This window comes from Chenopodium quinoa, unplaced genomic scaffold (assembly GCF_001683475.1).
Source record: "Chenopodium quinoa cultivar QQ74 unplaced genomic scaffold, ASM168347v1, whole genome shotgun sequence".
Classification (NCBI taxonomy): Eukaryota; Viridiplantae; Streptophyta; class Magnoliopsida; order Caryophyllales; family Amaranthaceae; genus Chenopodium; species Chenopodium quinoa.
Window position 1 is genome coordinate 9,008 of NW_018742846.1, and position 23,752 is coordinate 32,759.

Here is a 23,752-nt window from a genome sequence, read left to right on the forward strand (position 1 = left end):
TGGCCAGGGTGTTGCCCTTGGCTTTGGGCAGGTAAGACTTTAGAGCCCCTTCATCAGCTAGACGGTCTAATAGCCGCCTGAGGCTATAACAACCATTAGTGTCATGGCCAACATCCTCATGGTACTGGCAGTATTTGCTTTTGTCGCGGCTGCCTACGGGACTTTTCATAACAGTCGGCTTGTCGAGAGACATCCGGTCCTTGATCTCCATGAGGATGGAGGAGCAGTCCTTTGTGAACTCGTACTTGGGGACGTACGGTTCAGATTTCCGTCTAAGCTTCTGAGCCGGCTGACCAGATCGGTCTGCCGCCCAGACCTCCTTTCTCTTCTTTTCTTCCTTTTTAGCCGGCTGCTGTTGTTGTGGTCGGCTGTCTCTTCTGTCGGATTTTTTGAAATCCGACGGCTGCTTTACAGCACAAAGCTCCGTCGCCTGTATGTAGGCTTCAACTTCCATTAACGCCTCTTGGAGGGTGGCTACCCTTTTCCGGACGAGGTCAAACTTGAAAGTCGACCATCCTTCAGACCTTTAAAGAATTCTGTGTAAGCCACCTCATCAGACAGTCCTTGAATCTGAATTCTCATCTGATTGAACCGCCTGACATACGACCGGAGTCCTTCTCTGTCACCCTGCTGTATTGCCCCCAGATCGAGGCTTGTCTTTTTAGCCGGGATGTTCATTGAGAAGTTTGACGTAAACAAGTACGCCAAGGTCTTGAAGTTGTTGATGCAGTCGGCTGGTAAGTTACCAAACCACCGTTGGGCAATGCCCCTTAAAGTAGCCGGGAAGCATCGGCACCAGACGGCATCATCCAACCCCTGTAGGTACATGAGGTTGGAATAGGCCATTAAATGATCTTCTGGGTTGGAGGTACCATCATAGGCTCCTACCAACACGTTTTTTATCTTGGCCGGCTGTGCCGCCTGGGTTATCTCAGGGGAGAACGCCGAGGGTTGTTCTCCCAAGTTTAGCAGGCGCTGCTGCCAGTCCATGAGTTGGAACGGCTGCTGCACATTTCTGCCAAACGGACCCGTTTGGGTAAAAGGGGATCCACCCAGCCCATTCGGCGAACCGAACAGACCAGGTTGGATCACTTTGGGTCCAGACCGGGCGGATGGTTAGCCCGTCTGACTCCCTAGACTTGTTCCCGTACGCCTGTTAGAGGTGTCACGGAAACTATCAGGAAAGGTCGACGTTGAAGTCGACGCAGACGCCAGACTTCTCTTCTCTTGGAGAAACGTCCGGGCGTCAGAAAACACCTTTTTGGAACCATCCGGCTGCAAGTGCCGGATGGGTTTTCTGGGCTCTGCTTGCGGGAAGCGGAGCCGATTTTGATCGAACCGAAGGCCTTCCCCCTCCTTCGGCTTTGGATGAGGGGTAGGGACTCGGTCTTTAATAGCCTTCTTGCTAGAAGAAGGCTTCCTGGCCGGCTGACTCTTCTTGGGAGTAGCTGACCGGATAAGGTTCTGGATCTCTCCCTTGAAACTATTCATGAAGGTCATGAGTTCGTTCCTAGTAACGGGAGCAGAATCCTCTGCCGTCTGGGCAGCCCCAACCGTGTTGCCGGCTGGGTTGCTTGGAGCAACTTGGATGTTTTCCCGTTCCTTCTTATCCCTGGAACGGGTGTGCTTTGTTCTGAAGGACCCGTCTGGGGCCACATAGGTGTTGAGTTCGTACTCATCACCGCTTTCATGGTCCGTCTGGACCTCAGGCTCAGTCGATGGCCGCATGTCCTGATCCGGTGGTACAGGGTTAGAAGCCATCTCAGACGTACTCTCCCACAGACGGCGCCAAATGTTTCGGGGTTTTTTGATGTGTCCTGCGGGAGAGTTACAATTCCAAGAATGCCCTTCGCCGCCTGTACCTGCAAAACCATGAAGACTCCGGTTGGTTGGAGCTCCGCCTCCAACGATCAAGTCAGTGATGTACGGGAGGAAGAAAGTGCGTAAAAAGGATAATTACTTCTCGCGTAATGGGAGAATTCCGCAATTAAGATTGCTCGGTTTTCGTGTAAAATGTATTTATGATAGTATTGAATTGGAAGGAATTGAATGCCCATTAATGAGGATTCTCCCACTATTTATAGTGGGGAGTATTGGTTCCCCATTTAGGGTTCCTAGGACACGTGTCAGCAGGGGATTGGAGCCCTGCTGACCAATGGCGAGATGCCACGTGTCGCGCTGCCATTGGGCCACGTGGCTGGGGTTAAATTACCCCAAACACAAAGTATGGATTAAGTTCGATAAACTACCCAAAGAAGCTTTACTAGCTCCAATGGTACAGCTATTACAAATAAAACTACTAAACATCATCCTTGCAAGAAACAGTCGGCTTGAAAAACCAAGTGTTTGCCTTCGAACATGATTTGGGAGATACCCAATGTTACCATTGTTATCTTTGCATCCCATATATCGTTGATCTTGGAGAATGGACGGAAGAGCATACAACACACAACTGTTGGTTGTTAACAATAACAGGAGCTCAAAAGGACTCTAATCCAATAGTCCTTAACATTAGGCAATAGGGGTAGGAACAACAGACGACCCAGGCTTAACAACACATTCAGAGTCACTTTGAAAAGTGACTCGGTATCCTTAATTGTGGGTACGTACCTTTGGCCTCTTCTCTAAGAAAAAGACCATTAGCATACTAAAAATCCCCAAAAGAAACTTAAGGGAGCCCCATGTTGGAAAGCAGGGCTAAGATAAAGATTTTTCAAAGCAATGAATTGAAAATCCATTACTAAGCTGAAATAAGGCTACCAAGGGATAACCTTCAAAAACTCTCTTGACCATAGAGATCAAAAGAGCTAACAACATACAAACAATAAGCCAAGACCAATCCTAAGAACCTAAACATACCACAGAAAAGGGCAGTCCCCACAATTACCCGAACCAAGAGACTTTATAAGGAGGCTAACACATCCCCCTAGCTCCCCTAAAACCATGTTACAACACATGATATAACACAACCAGCCCCAAATAGTACAACGACAAGAGCATTGAAGAACATCCAACTTATCAAACTTTTGACAGAGAACCAAAAACACAAGGAGACCACAAATCGTACTATAACACGAAACTAACTCCACCAAACTGAAAACAAACAAACTAATACACAAAGGAGCTTGACATGGAGAAAGGCTGTAAATGAGAAATAATAAAATTCCAAACAGGTAACCCTAACTAAGTCTTTACTTTTACCGTATATTTCGGTTGATCAGAAACCACACACGGCGGCGACTTAGTTAGCTTTGAAATTAAACGTATATTTCGGTTGATCCGAAACCACACACGGCGGCAACTTAGTTAGCTTTGAAATTAAAGCCCCAAATTCATGACAACCAACAACTGATTGAATATACAACACAAATATATAAGTATGTATAGATCAATATTGATAAATAATATATGAATTAGTAATAATGGGCTTATATTAACATTAACAAATCAATGATTAAGCTGCTTTCACTAGCAATAATGGTCAATACAAAAATTAAGGAATGTGATATGAATAGTATTCTATGTCATTTGCATTTCTTTTAATTTATTTTATTTCCTTTTATTTTTTATATAGTTATTTTATTAATTTTTTTTAAAAAAAATGTTATTTTATTAATTGAAAAATGAATAAATTATGATCTATACAAGAAAAGTCATTTCCTATCTCCCGCAGAGGGAATTAAAACTAAAAATTTCTTGTGATATTAACCGGTTTAGTAGCTATACAACCTAATACCTATTTTACCCGTCACATTCAAATCTATTAACACAATAAAAACCTTATATATATATATATATATATATATATATATATATATATATATATATATATATATATATATATATATATATATATATATATATATATATATATATATATATATATATATATATATATATATATATCTTACCTACTTGCACATAAGCGTTGTGCCATTAACTTTCACATAATAGTATGTAGTACGACCAACAACTGATTGGATATACCACACAAATATACTGGTGTTGATCGATATTAATAAATAATATATGAATAAAAGATATTTATAACTTGTATGATTTATTTAAATAAACATCAATTATGTCATGTATTTTTATTTTTTTACAGACATGTATTCTTATAAATACGAATGACATAAAAATCATAATATATATGTATAAAATTAAAATATGATGAAAATTAAATGATTATTATAAAAATGAGAATGTTCTTCATATTAAAAAAATTACATTAGATATTTAATTTAATTTAATTATAGAATTGTATAGAATCTTTAATTATTATTATGTCATGTATGCATAAATTTTTGGCATGCTTTTTGCTAGTTGAAAGATACGATCATCTAATAGTGGTTTTAAGCTAAATAAATTAAATTTAAATTAATATGTAAGGAAAATATCCTCTATGATTCTTTATATTGTATGTAGATACAATGTATTAGACAAATGTAGTTTCCTAACTTTGTTAAACACATTGTATTTAGACAATATAATGTACTTAATATTCCATACTTGCTATAATTTGACACAAGTAAAATTTACGTCATATTTCTATGTGAAAATCATTACATATAGAACGAAAATGATGTTGAAGAAAGTTTTATTAATGTCCAAATATTATGGATTTTATGTGTAATATTAAGGTAAATGTGTCTATTGCCTTAATCTACCAAGGAAAATATATTGCTAATACTGACAGATTGAATTGCTTAATTTAATATGGCATGCATGTCTTTCTTTAACTTTTCTGTCAAAAAAATATATGGCATGATATTGCTTTTGTACTCTCATTATTACCATAATTAAAATTACAAATAGTATAAATACATGCATGCATCGAATGAATTTTAAACAACCAACTAGAGTTTACATTGTTATTTCTCTTAAAATACTCAATACAAACATTTATCAACAAACCTGTTTGTTTTATAATGGCTGCTACTGCGTTGCTATTGCTTGTTATGGTATACTTATTTCTTAACGTACACCATACAGGTACATAATTTAATTTTAATTACAACTTGCAAGTATTAAGTTTTACTAGTGTTAGTCTAGTTGTTCTAATTTTTTTTTTTTTTTTTTTTTTCTAACTGTTTTGATTTGACTTGGTTTGGGTTGCTCTAGTATGATGTTCAATTATGACGTTATTTTTACAATAATGAATCAAGTTTTACCTATTGGATTACTCAATTTATGATTTGTAATTTTCGTAAATTTTATAATTTAAATACATAAACTAATAAAAAATTTAGTCTACGCTTTAATATAATTATTGGAATAAGTTGAAGCAAACACATTTCGGATCACTTTATTTAATTAGCTAGTCTTTTTGTTCTTTTCTTGATCTTTGTTTTTATATTTTACATAATCTAAACCTTATATTATGATTAAATACTTGCAGTGGGACAAGTTGGAGTATGTTACGGTAATGTTGCAGACAACTTACCATCCGAACTAGATGTTATTAACCTCTACAAGTCTAATGGAATAGGAATCATGAGGCTATTTAATCCCAACATAGCAGCTCTCGAAGCCCTACAAGGCTCCGGCATTAAAACCATTCTTGGTGTTGTAAACGGAGATCTTCTGGGTATAGCTTCCGACCCAGCAGCTGCCACCCAATGGGTGCAAACGAATGTCGTCCCTTTTGCAAATGTGATCAAGTACATTGCAGTTGGTAATGAAATCCATCCAGATTATCAGGAAGCCCCGGCAGTATTACCAGCCATGCAGAACATTTTCAATGCACTAGTTGCAAACAACTTAGGTGGACAGATTCTGGTTTCGACGGCCATTGATACGAGCCTACTCACAAATACTTATCCACCATCTGCCAGTGAATTCGGTAATGCAGGATACATTACCCCGATAATCAACTTTTTAACCACCAATGGTTCGCCTTTGTTGGTTAATATCTACCCGTACTTTGCTCGAATTAGTGAGCCTGAAAATATAAGGCTTGACTATGCATTGTTTACTGCACCAGGTCCTGTGTTTTCTGACAGTGGAAGGGACTATCAGAACTTATTCGACGCAATTGTGGATGGCGTGTACGTGGCTTTGGGTAAGGCGGGTGCACCGAATGTAGGGGTTGTGGTGTCAGAAACTGGATGGCCGTCGGAAGGTGGAGCTGATGCCACAGTCGACAATGCAGAGGCTTATTATCGGAACGTGATCGGCCATGTGAAGCAGGGGACTCCATTCAAACCAGGGCAAGGAATTGAGACTTATTTGTTTGCAATGTTTGATGAAGATAACAAACCAGGACCTCCAACTGAGCAGCATTTTGGACTCTTTACTCCTGATCAACAGCCTAAGTATGGTCCACTCAATTTCAATCCATAATAGATTACATTTCTAAAATTAAAAAATTGAAGTGATATTCTGATGGCAATTGTATAATTCATAGTTTACTGTTTAGTTTTTAGGAGTATTAATTAAATAGGAGTAACTTCCCATTGTTACGACTTACGAATACTAGTTTGATCTTGATAAGAAATAAAATTGTTATCTTTTGGATTTTATGTTGATTTGTATTAGTAGATAATATACTTATATTCATGTTGAAATGCCTCTAAAAAAAAAAAAGTTGAAATTTATTATGATGATATTATTCATTAATTCGGAGATTTTTTTTTTTTTTGAATAGTATATTATTCAGAGATTAGTTTGATTATACTTTCTGGGGTTAATCTATTAATTATTACTAATTAAAACAAAATGTGTTGATGTCATCAATTCCTAAAGTGTCGTATGTGTCAAGCTCTCATTAAAAAATTTCCCTCCAAACTTCAATATGATGTCATCATTTTTTGTTTTTTATTTTTTTTTAATTTTTATTTTGCCCTTTCATTTTACTTGCTAGAAATTAGGACAAAGTAGATATAAAACTAAAATTCTAAAACTTGAATTTTGTATCAATATTGTTGAATACGCCGTACTAATTTTGGATATTCCTAATACAGTACAACAATATTTAATAGATATAGATATTGTGTCTTTAACTTCCACTCTAAACGTATAAGCTCAATAGATAATGCAACCATTAAATATATTTTGTCTAACCATCATTTTAATATATTTTCAATAACATAGTAAATATTATGATGTAGCATAAAAAAATAACCATTAAATTAAAGGATTATGTACATTTTTTTTATATTTATAAAAAATATCCTTAAAAAAATTTTTTAAAAAAATTAAAAAGTTATCAGCAACAAAAGATATAAAAAAAAATATGGATTAATTACTTATCACCACCGTACAACGCACGGGTACTAATCTAGTAATTAATTAATTAAAGAATGTGGTGACGGAGAACTGGAAGAAATTTGGACGGAATGAATCAGATTTGTAACCGTTAATCTTGGCTGAAATTATGGAATAAAATAAATTCTAAAGGATACATATAAAATTAGGTCCCATTCACTTCACCTTATTTTTGCTGAACTGAAATTATTTTTACTGAAATGAAATTATTTTGGCTGAACTCAAATTATTTTTAATGAACTGAAATTATTTTTGCTGAACTGAAATTATTTTGACTGATTTTCAGTTATAATTCTTCTATAAAGTTACTGATTTTTACTGAACTAATATTATTTTACTGAACTGGACTTATTTTTGCTGAACTGAAATTATTTTTACTGAATTGAAATTATTGTTACTGAATATTATTTTTTTAAGGTGAAGTGAACGGGGCCTTACATGATTTGTTTCCTAAAGTTAAGGAAAAAGAATAAAGTAGGTGTATTTTATCCCTTATAGGCCCTGTTCAGTTCACCTTTAAAAAATAATATTCAGTCAAAATAATTTTAGTTCAGTAAAAATAATTTCGGTTCAGTAAAAATAAGTTCAATTAAGTAAAAATAATTTCAGTTCAGTAAAATTAATTTCAGTTCAGTAAAAATAATTTCAGTTCAGTAAAAATCAGTAACTCTAAAGAGGAAATATAATAGAGAATCAGTAAAAATAATTTCAGTTCAGTAAAATTAATTTCAGTTTTATAAAAATAAGGTGAAGTGAACGAGATCTTATGTAATTATAGAATTACATGTGATTTATAATATGACTAGTAAATTAGTAATGTGATACAGTATTTTATTGTATACTACATTGTTGACTATAAACCTCAGTCAAAGGGAGACCCACTACAGTACTATTATGGTTATGATCTCTTCACCTTATGTTTTGGTTGGATCGGTTCTAGTCTGATTTAAATATTTTTGAGGTCTTGTCTAAATTATTTCTACTTTAGTATGATATGAGTCGTTTTCTTTGTAACTTTTTGCATAGCTTAGTCGAGTATGATCTTGTCTAATTTTAACAAAATCTGGTAAATCATGCATACGAAGTAATAGTAAGTAGTAGTTCACTGATTACTGATGAATTTAATTTACTTCTCACTAAAGAATATGCCTATAAGAGCTAAATAGCTAATACATTAATGATGCAAGTCATGCAACATAGTGTATTGCAAGCATTACAATAGCATTACACTCTTGCTCTTAGCAGCTAAGCTTCATGGCTTTCAAACACCAATATATCCGACTCATATGTTTGCTCGCCTTAGTCCTTTCTTTCTAAGGATATTGTACCTCCCAAGCCTTGTCTTAGCTAGTAACAACATCTTGTTGATGAGAGCCCGGCATGAGCTATGGATTGCTAGCTATGGACGCGCACATAAATTAAGTTCTAATTAGGAAGGAGAAGTGTGTTTCAATGTATTCAAAGATCGAGAGAGTGTATAGGGAAAATTCAATCAAGCTTCCTTGTCAAACTTTTGGTAATTTATAATTCTGTGAATATAACACACGTCTTAATTTTGAACCGTTAGAAAGAACTTCTATTCGTAGACTTGTACTCCGTAGTTGATACTCCAATAAGCTCCTTTCATGCATTAATTGAAGTTGTTTGGGTCCAATTTAGTCCAATTGGGCCTAAGCACTAAATGATCCAATTAAAAGCCCAAGGTCAAGGTTCAACTCTCCAATTGTGCTAAAGTCAAAGGTCAGCCCACAAAGCAAGCCAATTGGGCTAAGGCCCAACCTCTCCATGTATGATGAGGTATAAAAGCCATCATATTGATACATTCATGAGGGATTCATTCTGATTCATTCATAGATTCATATGTTCATTCATATATTCTGATATATTCCATAAAAGCCTCAAGCAACAAACTCTCTTGCATAGGGTCCTCTTCTTACACATTGTACTGACTTTAGCATCGGAGGGGCCTTCCTCGGCAACACCCCCGAGGCTAGTTTACGTGTGTTTACTGTGCAGGAAACCTTGGGCCCAACATAACTTGGACCGAATCCAGCCTTCTCCATTTCAGCGGACCTTCGGCAAGGTCCCATTGTTTTCACCCGAAACAATTTGGCGCCGTCTGTGGGGAAGACTTTCAAAAATCTTTAAGCCAAATTCCTAACCAAGATCATCTTGCAATTATCTTAGCAGCAATGGCTAAGAACCGCAAGAGCAAAAGCCTCCGTCAAGGAGCGGGCGAAAAGCCTAAAACCCCTACACCATCGCCCTCGCCGGACCGGAACTCTCCCAAGGGTGCCGGCTCGGGGGGAGGATCATACAAGGAGGATTCCCTATCTCCCGTAATTCATGACTCTCATTATAGGCCGGGTCACTCTCGGTCTAGCAGGGGTGAGTCCGATCATAGGACATATTCAGTGTCCCAAAGCCAACCATCGGCTGCGCGCCCTCATTCCCACACTCGGCCGAGGACCCCTTTGACGGGGCCCAGCTCGGAAGAGGTGGCAAGAGCGCTGGCAGTACTCATGGAGGCGATGAGGGCACAAAATATGCCACCACCTCGTGATCGAACTCCTCCGCATACCCGGCATCAGCGGAGGAAGTTAGACCATGATGGTGGGAAGCTTCCTTCCTTCCGGGAACTGGAAGAGTGGGAGGAGGATTCCTGGAAAAATGAAAACCAGAGGAAAAAGAACCCTCAATTTTTAAAAGGATCCCCATCCTCAAGACCAGAAGCGCATAAGAGCAGCAGCTCAGCTTCTCGGCCAGAATCTACTCACCGAGAACCTGAGACTGTTCGCAGAAGCGTCCTTGACCGACTCGGCGGCAAGGAACCGAGCGTGCGCAGTCGCCTCTCGTTCCCTGCAGCCGAGGCCCAGACTTCCCAGCCAGGGACGAAAACCACTCCTACCTCTCTAAGAGGGCGGAGCGCGGTCCCTTCGGCCAGGAATAAGGGCAAGGCCGTTATGCTACCCGCTAGTTCACCATTCGAGCAATGGATACTGGAAGAGCGCGTACCCACGGTTAAAATACCGTCGCACATCACATATGACGGGACCACGGATCCGAAGGATCACGTGGCCTCGTATGAGACTCATATGCATCTTTGCCCCAGATCCGAGGCGACTTGGTGCAAATATTTCCCAACCACTCTCAAGGGGGTCGCGCAAGCGTGGATCTCCAAGGGAGTAAGGCAAGGCTCCGTAACAGGGTGGGATGATCTGTCCTCCAAGTTCAGGAGCAAGTTTTCCACGGCAAACCGCCGAGAGAAGACTACCGCAGAGCTCATGAGTCTGCAACAGGGGGAAACCGAAAGCCTCCGAGACTACCTGACCCGTTTCAGTAACGAGTCATCAAGCGTCTCCCAGCTGGACCAGGGGCTAGCCGTTTTCGCAATGCAGAATGGCCTTCAGCCAGGAAAGTTCCTAGACTTCATGGTCATGCATACCCCGCAGACCTTGGAGGAAGCTCTTAATGCTTCGGATAAGTTCATTCGAGCCGAAGAATGGAACAAAGCGAAAACCCAACCTCAATTCGGGGGAGGGAAACAGAGGCAAATACCCTTGTCTGAAGGCCAAGGCCATAAGGCAAAGGGAAAGTCAAAGGCCCCGGAGCAATCTTTGGCCAACGACCCAAAGAAGGAAAGATCTGCCTCATACACAAGCAGATACGAGTCCTACACTCCGCTCTCTCTTCCACGCGCCAAAATTTACAGTGTGACGAAGGAGGAGCAGAGTTACCGAAAGCCGAGACCACTCCCAGAGTGGTATCAGCGAAAAAATAAAAATCAGTGGTGTGAGTTCCACGAGTCTTCGGAACACAACACTGAGGAGTGTATCCAACTGAAGGACCAGATAGAGGACATGGTCCGGAAGGGATACTTGAAAAAATACATCGCGGATCACCGCGAGAAAAAAGAATTCGAGAGGTCAGCAAAGGACCCTCGGCAGGACCTCGACTTCCCCCGGAAAAACAGTAAAAAGCCGAAGGGGAAATTTCCTCCGATCAATGTTATCTCGGGAGGAATATACTCTCGGAGGGAGCACAAGCGCCACCTTAGAGCTTTGACTCACCAGGTGAACAACACTGACATTCAATCTCCCCAGTCGCCGGTGCCGAACATGACGTTCACAGCCGCCGACTGCCGGGGGATTACGTTCCCTCACGAGGATCCGTTGGTGATCATCGCCACGGTGGCCAACCACGACGTCAGTAAGGTCCTTGTTGACGGTGGCAGTGGAGCAAACATTCTGTTCCGAAAGGCCTACAATCAAATTAAGCTGAAGCCCAAGCACCTTACGCCGGTACCCTATCCGGTATCCGGGTTCAATGGGGCTTCAACTTATCCAGATGGGAAGGTGACACTTCCTGTCACCATCGGTTGCGATGAGGCAGCCCGGAACGTCATGATTGAATTTTTGGTCATCGACGCTCCTTCAGTGTACAACGTGATTTTGGGGAGACCCATAATTCACGAGATCCAAGGGGTCGTCTCAACTTATCATCAGCTGATGATTTACGTCTCAGACGCCGGCTTCCCCGAAAGGATACAGGGCAACCAAAAGGACGCCCGAAGGTGCAACTACCTCAAGCCATCCAGAAGTCGCCGAGATGACGACAAGGAAGAGGAGGAGAAAGAAAGAGAGCCAAGCACAAAAAAGCCAAAAGGCCTAAGTGCTTCGGCCCAAGGATCTGTGCCCAGAGAAAAAGGGCCCGAAAGGGAAAAGGCTAGCTCTTCAGCTGAGCCGCAAGAATCAGAAAGCCAGCCGAAGAACAAAAAGACTGGGACACCTGCTGACATTGGCAGCAGGCCAGATTCTGAAGAGTCCAGTCCATCGGCAATGGACATGGACCAACAGACTGAAACAGTTGAGTTGGCCGAAGGAGACGGTGAGAAATGTGTAGCAATTGGGATGGACCTTGATCCGAACACCCGTTGTGAACTTATCCAGCTCCTTTGGGACAACAGAGATGTGTTTGCTTTCTCGGCAGCTGATATGCCCGGGATAAGTTCAGACCTCATCTCCCATAAGCTTAATGTTGACCCGACGTGTCGACCAGTTAAGCAAAAGAAGCGGAATTACTCCGCCAATAAGAACCGAGACATCGCAGCCGAGGTCAAAAAATTATTGGAGGCAGGATTCATCGAACCTTGCCAATATCCAGAATGGCTGGCAAATGTGGTGATGGTTCAGAAGCCCAATGGTACCTGGAGGATGTGCGTTGACTTCACGGACCTAAATAAGGCTTGTCCAAAGGATTTCTATCCCTTGCCGAGGATCGATCAGCTAGTCGATTCGACAAGTGGCCATGCCTTGCTTAGTTTCATGGACGCATTCTCGGGGTATCATCAGATCTTTATGCACCCCGACGATCGAGCAAAGACAGCATTCGTCACGAACGCTGGGGTGTACAATTACAAAATGATGCCCTTCGGATTGAAAAATGCGGGGGCAACCTATCAAAGGCTGGTGGATCAAGTTTTCGCCGATCAAAAGGGCCGAAACATGGAAGTCTATGTTGACGATTCGATCGTCAAAAGCAAAAAACTAGAGGACCATGTAAAGGACCTGGCTGAAACTTTCGCCACCTTGAGAAAGCATCAAATGAAGCTGAATCCGAAGAAGTGTGTCTTCGGCGTGAAGTCAGGGAAATTCCTTGGGTTCATGGTCAGCAAAAGGGGATTGATGCCAATCCCTCTAAAGTCAAAGCGGCGCTCGACCTTCCTGAGCCGAAAACGAAGCGGGATGTTCAGCGGCTCACCGGAAGAATGGCAGCCCTCTCGAGGTTCATTTCCAGAGCTTCGGATAAGGGGTTACCTTTCTTCAAAGCCCTGAAACTCCCGAAAACAAAAGAGCTCGTTTGGGAGGAAGAGCAAAAAGACGCCTTTAAACAGCTTCGGGAGCATCTGGCTCAACTCCCAACGCTGGCTAGCCCAGCTGAAGGAGAAACTTTATACCTATATGTGGCCGTTAGCCCAGCCACCATCAGCGCAGTATTGCTGAAGGAAGAGAGTAAGAGTCAGCAACCGATCTATTTCGTCAGTCATACACTGACGGATGCCGAGACTCGCTATCCTCTACTCGAGAAAGTTGCTTTCGCGGTAGTAGTGGTTGCTCGGAAGCTGAGGCCCTATTTTGATTGCCATCAGATAGTGGTCTTAACTGATCAACCGTTGGAAAAAGTTCTCGGCAAGGTTGAAAAATCTGGTAGGCTAGCCAAGTGGGCTTTTGAGCTCACCGAATTCAGCATCAGCTACCGTCCGAGGGCTGCCATTAAGGCTCAAGCTCTAGCGGATTTCTTGGCCGAATGCTCATACCAAGAAGCGCTAGACAGTGAAAAGAAGGTCTGGACCGTGTTTACGGATGGATCTTCCACCGAAAACGGTTCGGGGGCAGGAGTAGTGATAACTTCTCCCGAAGGCAAATCCTTTGAGTATGCACTAAAGTTTTCTTTTAAGGCCTCGAACAATGAAGCCGAGTATGAGGCAGCAATCGCCGGCCTAAAATTGTGCATCTCCTTGGAAGCCGATCATGTCTGCTTAAAAACAGACTCTCAGCTAGTTGCATATCAGATCAGTGGCAGCTACGAGGCCAAAGAGCCCTCCATGATAGCTTATCTTGCCAAGATCAAATCAGTCATTGCAGAGCTGAAAACTTTTGAGGTTCAGCTGATCCCAAGGGGTCAGAATACTCAAGCCGATGCACTCTCCAAACTTGCTAGTTCATCTTTTACCGAGCTGAACAGATCTGTATATGTAGAAGTGCGTCGAGAGAGAAGTGTCGACGAAGCACCTGAAGTGTGCTGCGCTGACCCAGAGCCTAGTTGGATGGACCCCATCCTAGCTTTCAAGCTTCGGGGAGAAACTCCTGAGGATAAAGCTTTGGCCTCCAAGATGAAGAGAACCAGCTCTAGGTTCATTGTCTTCAGGGGGGAACTTCTGAAAAAGTCCTTCTCAGCCCCATTGTTGAAATGCGTGGGACCAACAGATGCAGATTATATCCTACGGGAGATTCACCTCGGCATCTGTGGGAACCACATTGGGGGAAGAACCTTAGCCCACAAGGCATTGAGGGCTGGATATTACTGGCCCACCATGATCGCAGATGCTAAGGAGCTGGTTCGGAAATGCGAAAAATGTCAAAAATACGCTCCAGTTATCCATCAGCCAGCAAGGGATCTTCAGCCGATCCTTAATCCACTCCCGTTTGCCCAATGGGGACTGGATATACTGGGACCATTTCCAGAGGCTGTGTACCAGAAAAAATGGCTGATAGTTGGTGTCGACTACTTCAGTAAATGGATCGAGGCCGAAGCAGCCTCGAACATTACAGAGCAAACTGTCAGAAAATTTATCTGGCAGAATATCATCACTCGCTTTGGCATCCCGAGAGTATTTGTCTTCGATCATGGGAGGCAATTTGATAACTTACCGCTGAAGCGGTATACAGATCAGTTCGGCATCAGACTGGCATATTCAGCGGTATGCCACCCGCAAAGTAACGGACAAGCCGAAGCTGCAAATAAACAGATCTTAAATGCCCTCAAGAAGAGGGTGGAAGATCAAAAGTCCAAATGGCTAGAGGAGCTCCCTGGAACCCTTTGGTCCCTTCGGACAACTGAAAAAGAGGCGACGGGTCGCTCACCTTTTGAACTGGTGTATGGTGCCGAAGCCGTCCTTCCAGTGGAAATTGGCTCTGAGAGCCTTCGAGTGCACCACTTCTCGGCTGAGAATGAGCGCTTGATGAGGGAATCCCTCGATTTCCTCGACGAAGTAAGAGACTCAGCCCGAGATAGAATGGCCGCCTATAAGCAGAGAATCAGCAAATTTTATAACCGAAGGGTCCATGCAAGGCCTCTCAAAATTGGAGACCTTGTCCTTCGGAATGCTGCTGCAGTTCAGAAAGGCCGAATCCATGGGAAACTCTCAGCTGCATGGGAAGGACCTTATGAAATTTATGATGAGCTTCAGCCAGGGACATACCGACTTCGGCAGTTGGATGGAACTGAGTTGAAAAATCACTGGAACGCTGATGTACTGAAAAAATACCATGTGTGAACCCTTCGGGGCAGAACAATCTTTGTAAGTACATTTTGAACTAATGAAAGGCCTTGGAGCCGCCATTTATATAAATGTTTACAACTTTTTATCCTTTCAAAATTTTCTTTGTTCTATCTACTCTTTAAGGGTTTTTTATTCAGCCTCGTCTGAAACCTTCGCCTTCGGGTAACTGGGTTTCAGATTGCTGACAAAACTCGTCTTTTTAAAGAACACCGGTCTTTCAGCTGAAGTCAAACTTCAGTAAGACTTGTTCTCCAAAGACATGAGTCCATGGACAATTCTGGGATATTGCCTTAACTGAGCCTTGTATCCCAGAGAGCCATTATCCGAAACATTGCCTTAAGTTGGCCCTGTGTTTCGGGTATCCATTTTTCAAAGATAGACAGAAAATCAAGGATAACAGCAACAGTTGAAAATTTTTAAATCAGCCTCGTCTGAAACCTTCGCCTTCGGGTATCTGGGTTTCAGATGGCTGACAAAACTCGTCTTTTCAAAGAACACTGGTCTTTCAGCTGAAGTCAAACTTCAGTAAGACTTGTTCTCCAAAGACATTAGTCCATGGACAATTCTGGGATATTGCCTTAACTGAGCCTTGTATCCCAGAAAGCCATTATTCGAAGCATTGCCTTCAGTTGGCCCTGTGTTCCGGATATGCGTCTTTTTAAAGAAACTGGTCTTTCAGCTGAAGTCAAACTTCAGTAAGACTTGTTCCCCAAAGACATGAGTCCATGGACAATTCTGGGATATTGCCTTAACTGAGCCTTGTATCCCAGAAAGCTAATATCCAAAGCATTGCCTTCAGTTGGCCCTGTGTTTCGGATATCCAACTTTCAGATGAAGTCAATCTTCAGTAAGACTTGTATCCCAGAAGCATTGCCTTCAGTTGGCCCTGTGTTTCGGATACCCATTTTGAAGAAGTGAAGAAATTGCTTATTCAGCGGAAGTCATACTTCAATTTCTGGGGGGCAAGAAGCACTCTCAGTGCAAGTATGTACGGCAGAATTGAAGAAACAGAAACAGTAAAGCATTCAAAAACAAAGCAAGTGAAGAAAAGAGCATCAGATTAATAATTCATGCTCAGAAATTGAGCTACAAGTTCAATTAAACTGTATCGGCAGCCGCCCACAAGCGGAAAATAACAGCTGCTGAAATACGTACATAAGAAAAAAAAATAAACTGTTGTACGACAAGGCAAGCTGAAGCAAAAAACAAGGCAAAAAATTCAGAAAGCGGCAAGTCTAAAGTTAAGCACATGATGAACCGCAAGATTCTGAAGACGACTGCCCGAGTTCCTATGCTTCAGCCTGAGGATCAGACTGATCAGCGTTGAGCCCCATGGTGGCCTCAGCCCCAGCAGCAGAAGAAGCGGGCTTTGCACTCTGCCGAGCCTCCCTTTCCCTCTGTTCAGCTTCCAACTCCATTCTCTCAGCTTCCTCTTCGGCTTCCTCAGCCTTAAGGATTTCAGCTTCGACTGGAGTTGCATACTTCATATGAGGGTCTTCGGGATTCTGGACCCATTCAGCACATTTAGACCAGTCCAGCTTCGGTTCAGCATGAAGGCAGACTCTTCGGCATACTCTGAACCCGTTTCTGAAACCCATCTCATATTCCTCTTGGGTATAGACACGGACTTTGAGTAGAGCCTCAGCATCAGTCAGCTTCTTCTGGGTCTCCTCCAAGTCTTCCTTGGATTTCTTCAGCTCATCAGCGAGCTTGGAGGAGGAACCTTTCAGCTCATTCAGCTCCTGCTGAACTTGGGAAGCCTTTGTCTGAGCTTGGGCCACTTCAACTTTTTGGGTCATCAGTTGATCCTCAGCCTCATGGAGTTTAGCTCTCTGAGCTTCGGCAGCAGCAGCAGCCTCTGAGAGTTGGACATCTTTGGCCTGGAGCAGCTCTTCAGCAGCCATTCGGCTGGCTTCAAGAGCTTCTAGACGTTGCTGCACTTCAGCTTGTGCAGCAGCTCCTTCCTGAATACGGCTCTCAACAACAGCCTTGAATTTGGAGACGTCCACTCCCATATGCTCCTGGAGGAATTTTTCCCCTTCCATCAGTGGGGGAAAAACTTCCTTCTCCATAGCGTCGCAGAAGGTTTTGAGGGCTTCAGCAGCTCTTTTCTCATACTCCTCACCCTTCTGCTGCTTCTCTTCAGCTGCTGCTTGCTTCAGCTTAGCAAGCTTTAATTCCTCTTCAGCTACCTTCTTGTCGTGCACAGCAGCGTCTACCCTATCTTGTAGGGTATCTATCAGCTCTACAGTGAGAGTCTGATTGTGTACGAACTGAAAACAGGAAGACAAAAAAAATAATATAATAATAAATAAAAAAAATAGAGCTGAATTTCAGAGGAAATGAAGGCAAGGAAAATTACCTGCATCATCAGCAGTTGGTTAGACCTGGCTGGGTCAGGAACTGATCTGCTGGATTCGCCCATCCCAGCAGTGGCCTTCAGCGACCAGATCCTTGCCCTATCTACTTCGGACATGCCAGCAAAATCGCCGAAGTAGGCTGCAGCTCCTTCTCGGTTCTGACCCCATATGAGGTCCTAGATGTGGTCTGGGATTGGAATTCGGGGGGCCGAGAAACCCATTTCTCCAGATTGCAGAGTCTGGAAGGAAGAGAAGGATGACGATGGAGCTTGATTAGCTTTGGATGGCTCAGCATCATCCTTCTCAGAGGAGTCAATTACTATGACCTCCTCTTCTTCAGGGGTGAGGACGAAAGCCTCAACCTCTCTTGCGATGTCTGTCGTGAAGCCCTCAGCACTGGACATCACGGCATCCTTGTTTTCGTGCTCAGCAGCACTCGCCTTAATTTCTTCTTGGACCGCTCCCTTAGATTCGGGAGTTCTCTGATCCACCTCCATCTCAGGAGGTGGCGGAGGGGTCTTTTGAGGTGATTGGGGTGGTGGCTGGGGAACCCTCGGCGATCCATTGCCTTCCTCGGGTTCCCTTATTGCAACGCCGATGGTCATCGGCCTCCGCTGAAAGTCATGAGGGCCGATGATGGCCATCCTTCGACGCCTTTTCAGAAGGGGCTGCTCGTCCATATCTGAGTCTGAAGACTCTCTTTGTATTTGGTCTTCGGGACGAACAGGAGCTTTCCCTTCTCTATGTCTGTTACTCTCTTCAGACTGTAACAGACAGGGGGGAGGAAGAATGTGAGTAAAAAAAAAAAAAAAAAAAGAAAGACAAAGTTGTCTGAAAACTCACCGAGGTCTTCAGCAAAGCCTCGTCTTCTTCAGCTGCTCTAGCTGCAGCTTCTGCTTCAGCAGCTCTGGAGGACCCTTCTCCTCCTTCGCAAGCTTCGAGAACCCGTGCAACCTCTTCGGCTGTACGGGCAGCTTCAGCTTCTTCGTCCAGCAGCTGAAACCAGGGGTCTCTCTTCTTCCACCAAGGCTTCTGCCTCTGATACAGAGCAACAACCTCAATTTGGAAGTGGGAAGAGTCTAGATGAACTTCCCTATGCCTCGGCTCAGTGATAGACGGGGCCCGTTCAGTTACAACTCGTTCTCGGTTGACACCAAGACGAGCGTAGTTAATGCCAACGTTGGTCTCGTCCCGCTCTGAAAAAGGAAAGGGGAAAGGTTAGTTCAGATAGGTTGGCACAGCATGAAAAAGCGAAGCGAGAGAAGAAAAAGAGATAGTTAAAAAGCCTCGGCCCCAGCCGAAGAAGCTTACCATCCTTAAACTTTCGGCTGAGGCCAACAGCTGCTAGCATGTTCTCTTGGAAAACGTAATGCGTATCGGGGAGCCAAGTCTCCGGGATATGCTGCATTCGGCCACTGCCCCCCCGGTTCGGCAGCTTGCCGAAGATATGTTGCTGATCAAGGTTCGGATCCACCCCGTTATCTGCGGGGGGACCTAGACTTCCCATTTCGGGATCAGGCTCAGCGAGGTACCGGGGAGCGCTGAAGACGCAAGGGTGGCCCGGATCTGTGGGTGCCCTAACCCAAATCCATTGACCTCTCCAGTCCTTGTCTGAAGAGTCGTTTGGCCACATGGTTAGGTATTGGGGCCGGGACTCAATCCAGTACCACCCAGAACCATGGCTTCCGTGCCCACTTTGAATATTTGGCACTAGCCGATGGAGCTTTTTGAAGCAGTGCAGGTTCGGCACATACTTGAAGAACTTGCAGACCCATAAGTATGTCATCACCCTTCGGATGCTGGTGGGAGTTAACTGACATAGAGAGATGTTGTAATGGATCAGCAAGTCTCGGACGAATACGTCCAAAGGGAACCTCAGCCCGTACTGAAGCTGTCTTGTGTACACCCCCACATACCCCGGGGGTGGACGATGGATTCTATCGGATGCCGAGGGCATTCGGCACCAATACCCATCAGCTTCAAAAATGCCGTAATGCAACTCAATTTGCTCGGCAAATCGATATTGATCGGCATTCTCCACCCACCATGGGTAGGGGCGGTTCTTTATCATGGCCGAAGCAACTTCGGCATTCTCCCATTCTGAAAACCCGGGGAGGATATCCCAAAGGACAGCGGGAACTTCATCATCCCGTCCAGAAGCGCTCGGCTCCTCCGTTCTCTGAGGAGGAGCCGAGGAAAGGGGAGTCGCCCTAATCCCTTCAGCAGGGTCAGACTCTGGCCTTTGTCCATTCCAGGTCCCAATCCTGTTCCTAGGATCGGGAATCGGCCTTGCTCTTCTTGGAGCACGGGCTCTACCTCTAACTCCTCTTGCCATTGATTATTTCGAAGAAAAAAGTCGAAAGAAAAGGGGAAGGAGTTCGAATTCGAAGAAAAATAAACTGAAATCAAAGGAATTTACCTTAATCTGAAGCGAAAGTTGCCGATTTACGAGTTCGTAGTGGCAAGTCTCAGTTTCTAAGCTTAATGCTCGGGGAATTTGCGAAGTTTTGATGCGGGTTCTTGGTTTCTCTCTCGAGAATTCTGGGTTTGTGTTGGTGAATAAGTGAGGAGAGATGACGCGCCTCTGTTTATATCTCCAGGTATGGGATACGAGGAGTCTGCGTTTTAATTTCTCTTAAATACTCCACTAAGTAACCGTTAAACACATGATCTTGTGATTAAACTGCCCATTATCCATCCAACTTCCACAATCATCTGCCTTAACCGTTGTTATCTCATTAATTACGGTTTAAATTCAAATTTTTGGATTAATTAAATCATTTACTTCCCTCCTTTTCTGAATTAAATCAAACCCGACCCGTCATCCTTCCAAATCGGATCTGGGGGGCAAGTTGTTTGGGTCCAATTTAGTCCAATTGGGCCTAAGCACTAAATGATCCAATTAAAAGCCCAAGGTCAAGGTTCAACTCTCCAATTGTGCTAAAGTCAAAGGTCAGCCCACAAAGCAAGCCAATTGGGCTAAGGCCCAACCTCTCCATGTATGATGAGGTATAAAAGCCATCATATTGATACATTCATGAGGGATTCATTCTGATTCATTCATAGATTCATATGTTCATTCATATATTCTGATATATTCCATAAAAGCCTCAAGCAACAAACTCTCTTGCATAGGGTCCTCTTCTTACACATTGTACTGACTTTAGCATCGGAGGGGCCTTCCTCGGCAACACCCCCGAGGCTAGTTTACGTGTGTTTACTGTGCAGGAAACCTTGGGCCCAACATAACTTGGACCGAATCCAGCCTTCTCCATTTCAGCGGACCTTCGGCAAGGTCCCATTGTTTTCACCCGAAACAGAAGTGTTGAATTTTCATGCAAGCAAGAACAAAAAACACTACCCTAACAGTGTGGCCGCGTGGGAAAATGGGAATTATTTGATCATAATAATATTAATTTCCAAGATGTTTTGGCATATAATGTAGAAAATAATGGGGTAATTACTGGGTCATTGCCTAACATTTTTGTGGAATAAACAAATAATAGTATTAGTTCATTGCCTAATAATGTGAATATGTGATCTATATAAAGGGGCAGAAGAAGGACACCAAAACATCAACGCATTTAACAGCGTAGTATTAGTTTTGCTTCTTCTAGTCTACAAGTAGTGTTAAACACATAGCCACTGGTTTCTTTATCATGTTTTCCATGGCTACTCCTAGCAATTCTCCCATGATCGTCGCCACGATACTGTTCAATATAGCATTCTTATTCCTTAGCTTACACCCTGCAGGTATAAATATACAGATCTATCTAATAATCTCATCTTTGTTGTTTTTAATGTTGGTTATTGAGTACGTCTTGCTGCATATATATAGTACATAATCGATACTTGAAAGTTGTACTGTTTTTTTTTTTTTCTTTTCATTAGATAACATTATTTTCAAATTTGCAAAAAATATCAAACAAGCCAAAAAAATTACCCTTACTCTACCTCTATATGTACACTTAGATGACGAGTTGAGTAGCAGAAATTTTTATTAATGCTCTATAGGCGAAGTATAATTGAGAAGGTGTCACAATGCACGTATGTACACTGATCTGACCTTTATGACCTCTCTAAAACATAACAAGTACGGAGTATTAAACAACATTATATTGGAGATGCCAAATCAGTAATTTAATTAGGTTTAGGAAAACATTCATTTTATGATGGACCATTCAAAACGTACTCAAATTGAATAAAGCATTTATATACAAGTCTATAGTCGATTATTTTATAGAAAACAAATATGTTTCGATTTGAGCCTACAATTTAATCGGATCAAACAAGGTCAAGTCAACTCAAATGGAAAATTGGGTCTAGTAAATTTTGTATGGTCTAAATCATACGCGTTCATCCTTAAGCATGTACTCAGCTCAGTACTAATCAATGTGCAATAATTGAATGAATGCAGAGGCGCAAATTGGAGTATGTTATGGGGGCAATGGAAACAACTTACCATCCAAGCAAGACGTCGTTAACCTCTACAAATCCAACCAAATAGGAGCTATGAGGATGTATGCTCCTGATCAAACTCTCCAAACCGCCCTACAAGGATCAGGCATCAAAATCATCCTAGGTGTCCCTAATGACAACCTTCAGTCTCTAGCGTCGGATCAATCAGCTGCTAACCAGTGGGTTCAAACCAACGTCGTTCCTTATGGATCATCAATCAAATACATCGCGGTAGGGAATGAAGTTCATCCGTCTGATCAACAAGCCTCATCAGTCCAACCAGCAATGCAAAATGTTCTTAATGCGTTGAATTCAAACGGTTTAGGTGGTCAGATGAAGGTTTCTACGTCCATTGACACAACCTTAATCACAAATTCTTTTCCACCATCCAACGGCCAATTTAGTGACTCGTCATATATCACCCCCATAATCAACTTTTTAAAGAGCAATGGTTCACCTTTGTTGGTTAACATTTATCCTTATTTTGCTTACATAAATAATGAGGGGCAAATCCGTCTCGACTATGCATTATTCACTGCCTCTGGTACAGTGGCCAATGATCCTAATAATGGATTGAACTATCAAAATCTATTTGATGCACTTGTAGATGCAGTGTACGCGGCTTTAGGGAGGGCCGATGCACATGATATCGCCATTGTAGTGTCTGAGAGTGGATGGCCATCAGAAGGTGGAGACGCTGCCACGGTGGACAATGCAGGAACTTATTACAGGAATTTAATCAGTCATGTGAAGCAGGGGACTCCTTTGAAACAACAAGGAATTGAAACTTACTTGTTTGCTATGTTTGATGAGAATAACAAACAAGGAGCTCCCACTGAGCAGCATTTTGGACTTTTTAGTCCTAATCAACAGCCCAAGTATGGCCAACTTAATTTCAATTGATAACCTAAGGAACGAATATAGTGCTGATAAACATGTATTTCGTATTTTGGTACTTATAAACTAAATAACAGGGATATCCCCGGATGTGATAACTTACAAAGACTAGAATTAAAAATGCTCTATGCTCCTATTTATCTTTACATCTCTTACCTATGTTTGGATTTAGTTGTCACGTTGTCTCAATCTTTTATACATACTTATTTTGCATAAAGATGTGACCTATTTTGAATAAAGACATTATAGTAGCTGATTGATTTTTTTTTTTCCTTTTAAAGTAGTTCAACCAATACGAAGCATTATTTATACACCACTAAGTAGTACCGATGACAAAACGATAATCTCACTCTCCACAAAACTTTGAGGATAAAATAAAATAAAAACTTCTCCCCTAAGTGTTTCGCTCCTCCTATGCTTACCATGTACCCACTTTCTCCGGCTATACTCACCGTAGAATTCATCTTGCTCTTTATTTTCTCCATTTAAATGTAGGGCTCATCTAAAGGGTGCTCTTTTTTTTCCGACGACCGCCACAAAGTTCAGGTAATTTGATGAAGCTATCAGAAATTTTAGGGTAAATAATTAGATGGAGTGTATGTCTTTCCCCCTTATCAATGCATAAAATCAACCATAAATACAATTATTAAATTATTTATAATAGTTTGAAAAATATATAGAAACAATAACAAGAACTCACACCTTG

At 42.4% G+C, this 23,752-nt stretch overlaps 2 protein-coding genes across 2 annotated transcripts; both read left to right on the top strand.

Moving 5' to 3' along the window:
* The first annotated feature begins 4,931 nt into the window (after positions 1–4,931).
* Positions 4,932–6,345, top strand: LOC110726044 (glucan endo-1,3-beta-glucosidase-like). The gene is made up of 2 exons (XM_021905513.1): positions 4,932–4,995; positions 5,402–6,345. The coding sequence occupies exons 1-2, from the start codon at positions 4,932–4,934 to the stop codon at positions 6,343–6,345; spliced, it is 1,008 nt and encodes a 335-aa protein (XP_021761205.1).
* Positions 6,346–21,253: 14,908 nt separating this feature from the next.
* LOC110726050 (glucan endo-1,3-beta-glucosidase-like) lies at positions 21,254–23,662 on the top strand. Its single transcript, XM_021905519.1, has 2 exons — positions 21,254–21,444; positions 22,109–23,662. Exons 1-2 carry the CDS (start codon positions 21,351–21,353, stop codon positions 23,050–23,052), a joined length of 1,038 nt encoding a protein of 345 aa, XP_021761211.1. The 5' UTR covers positions 21,254–21,350; the 3' UTR covers positions 23,053–23,662.
* Positions 23,663–23,752: the final 90 nt, after the last annotated feature.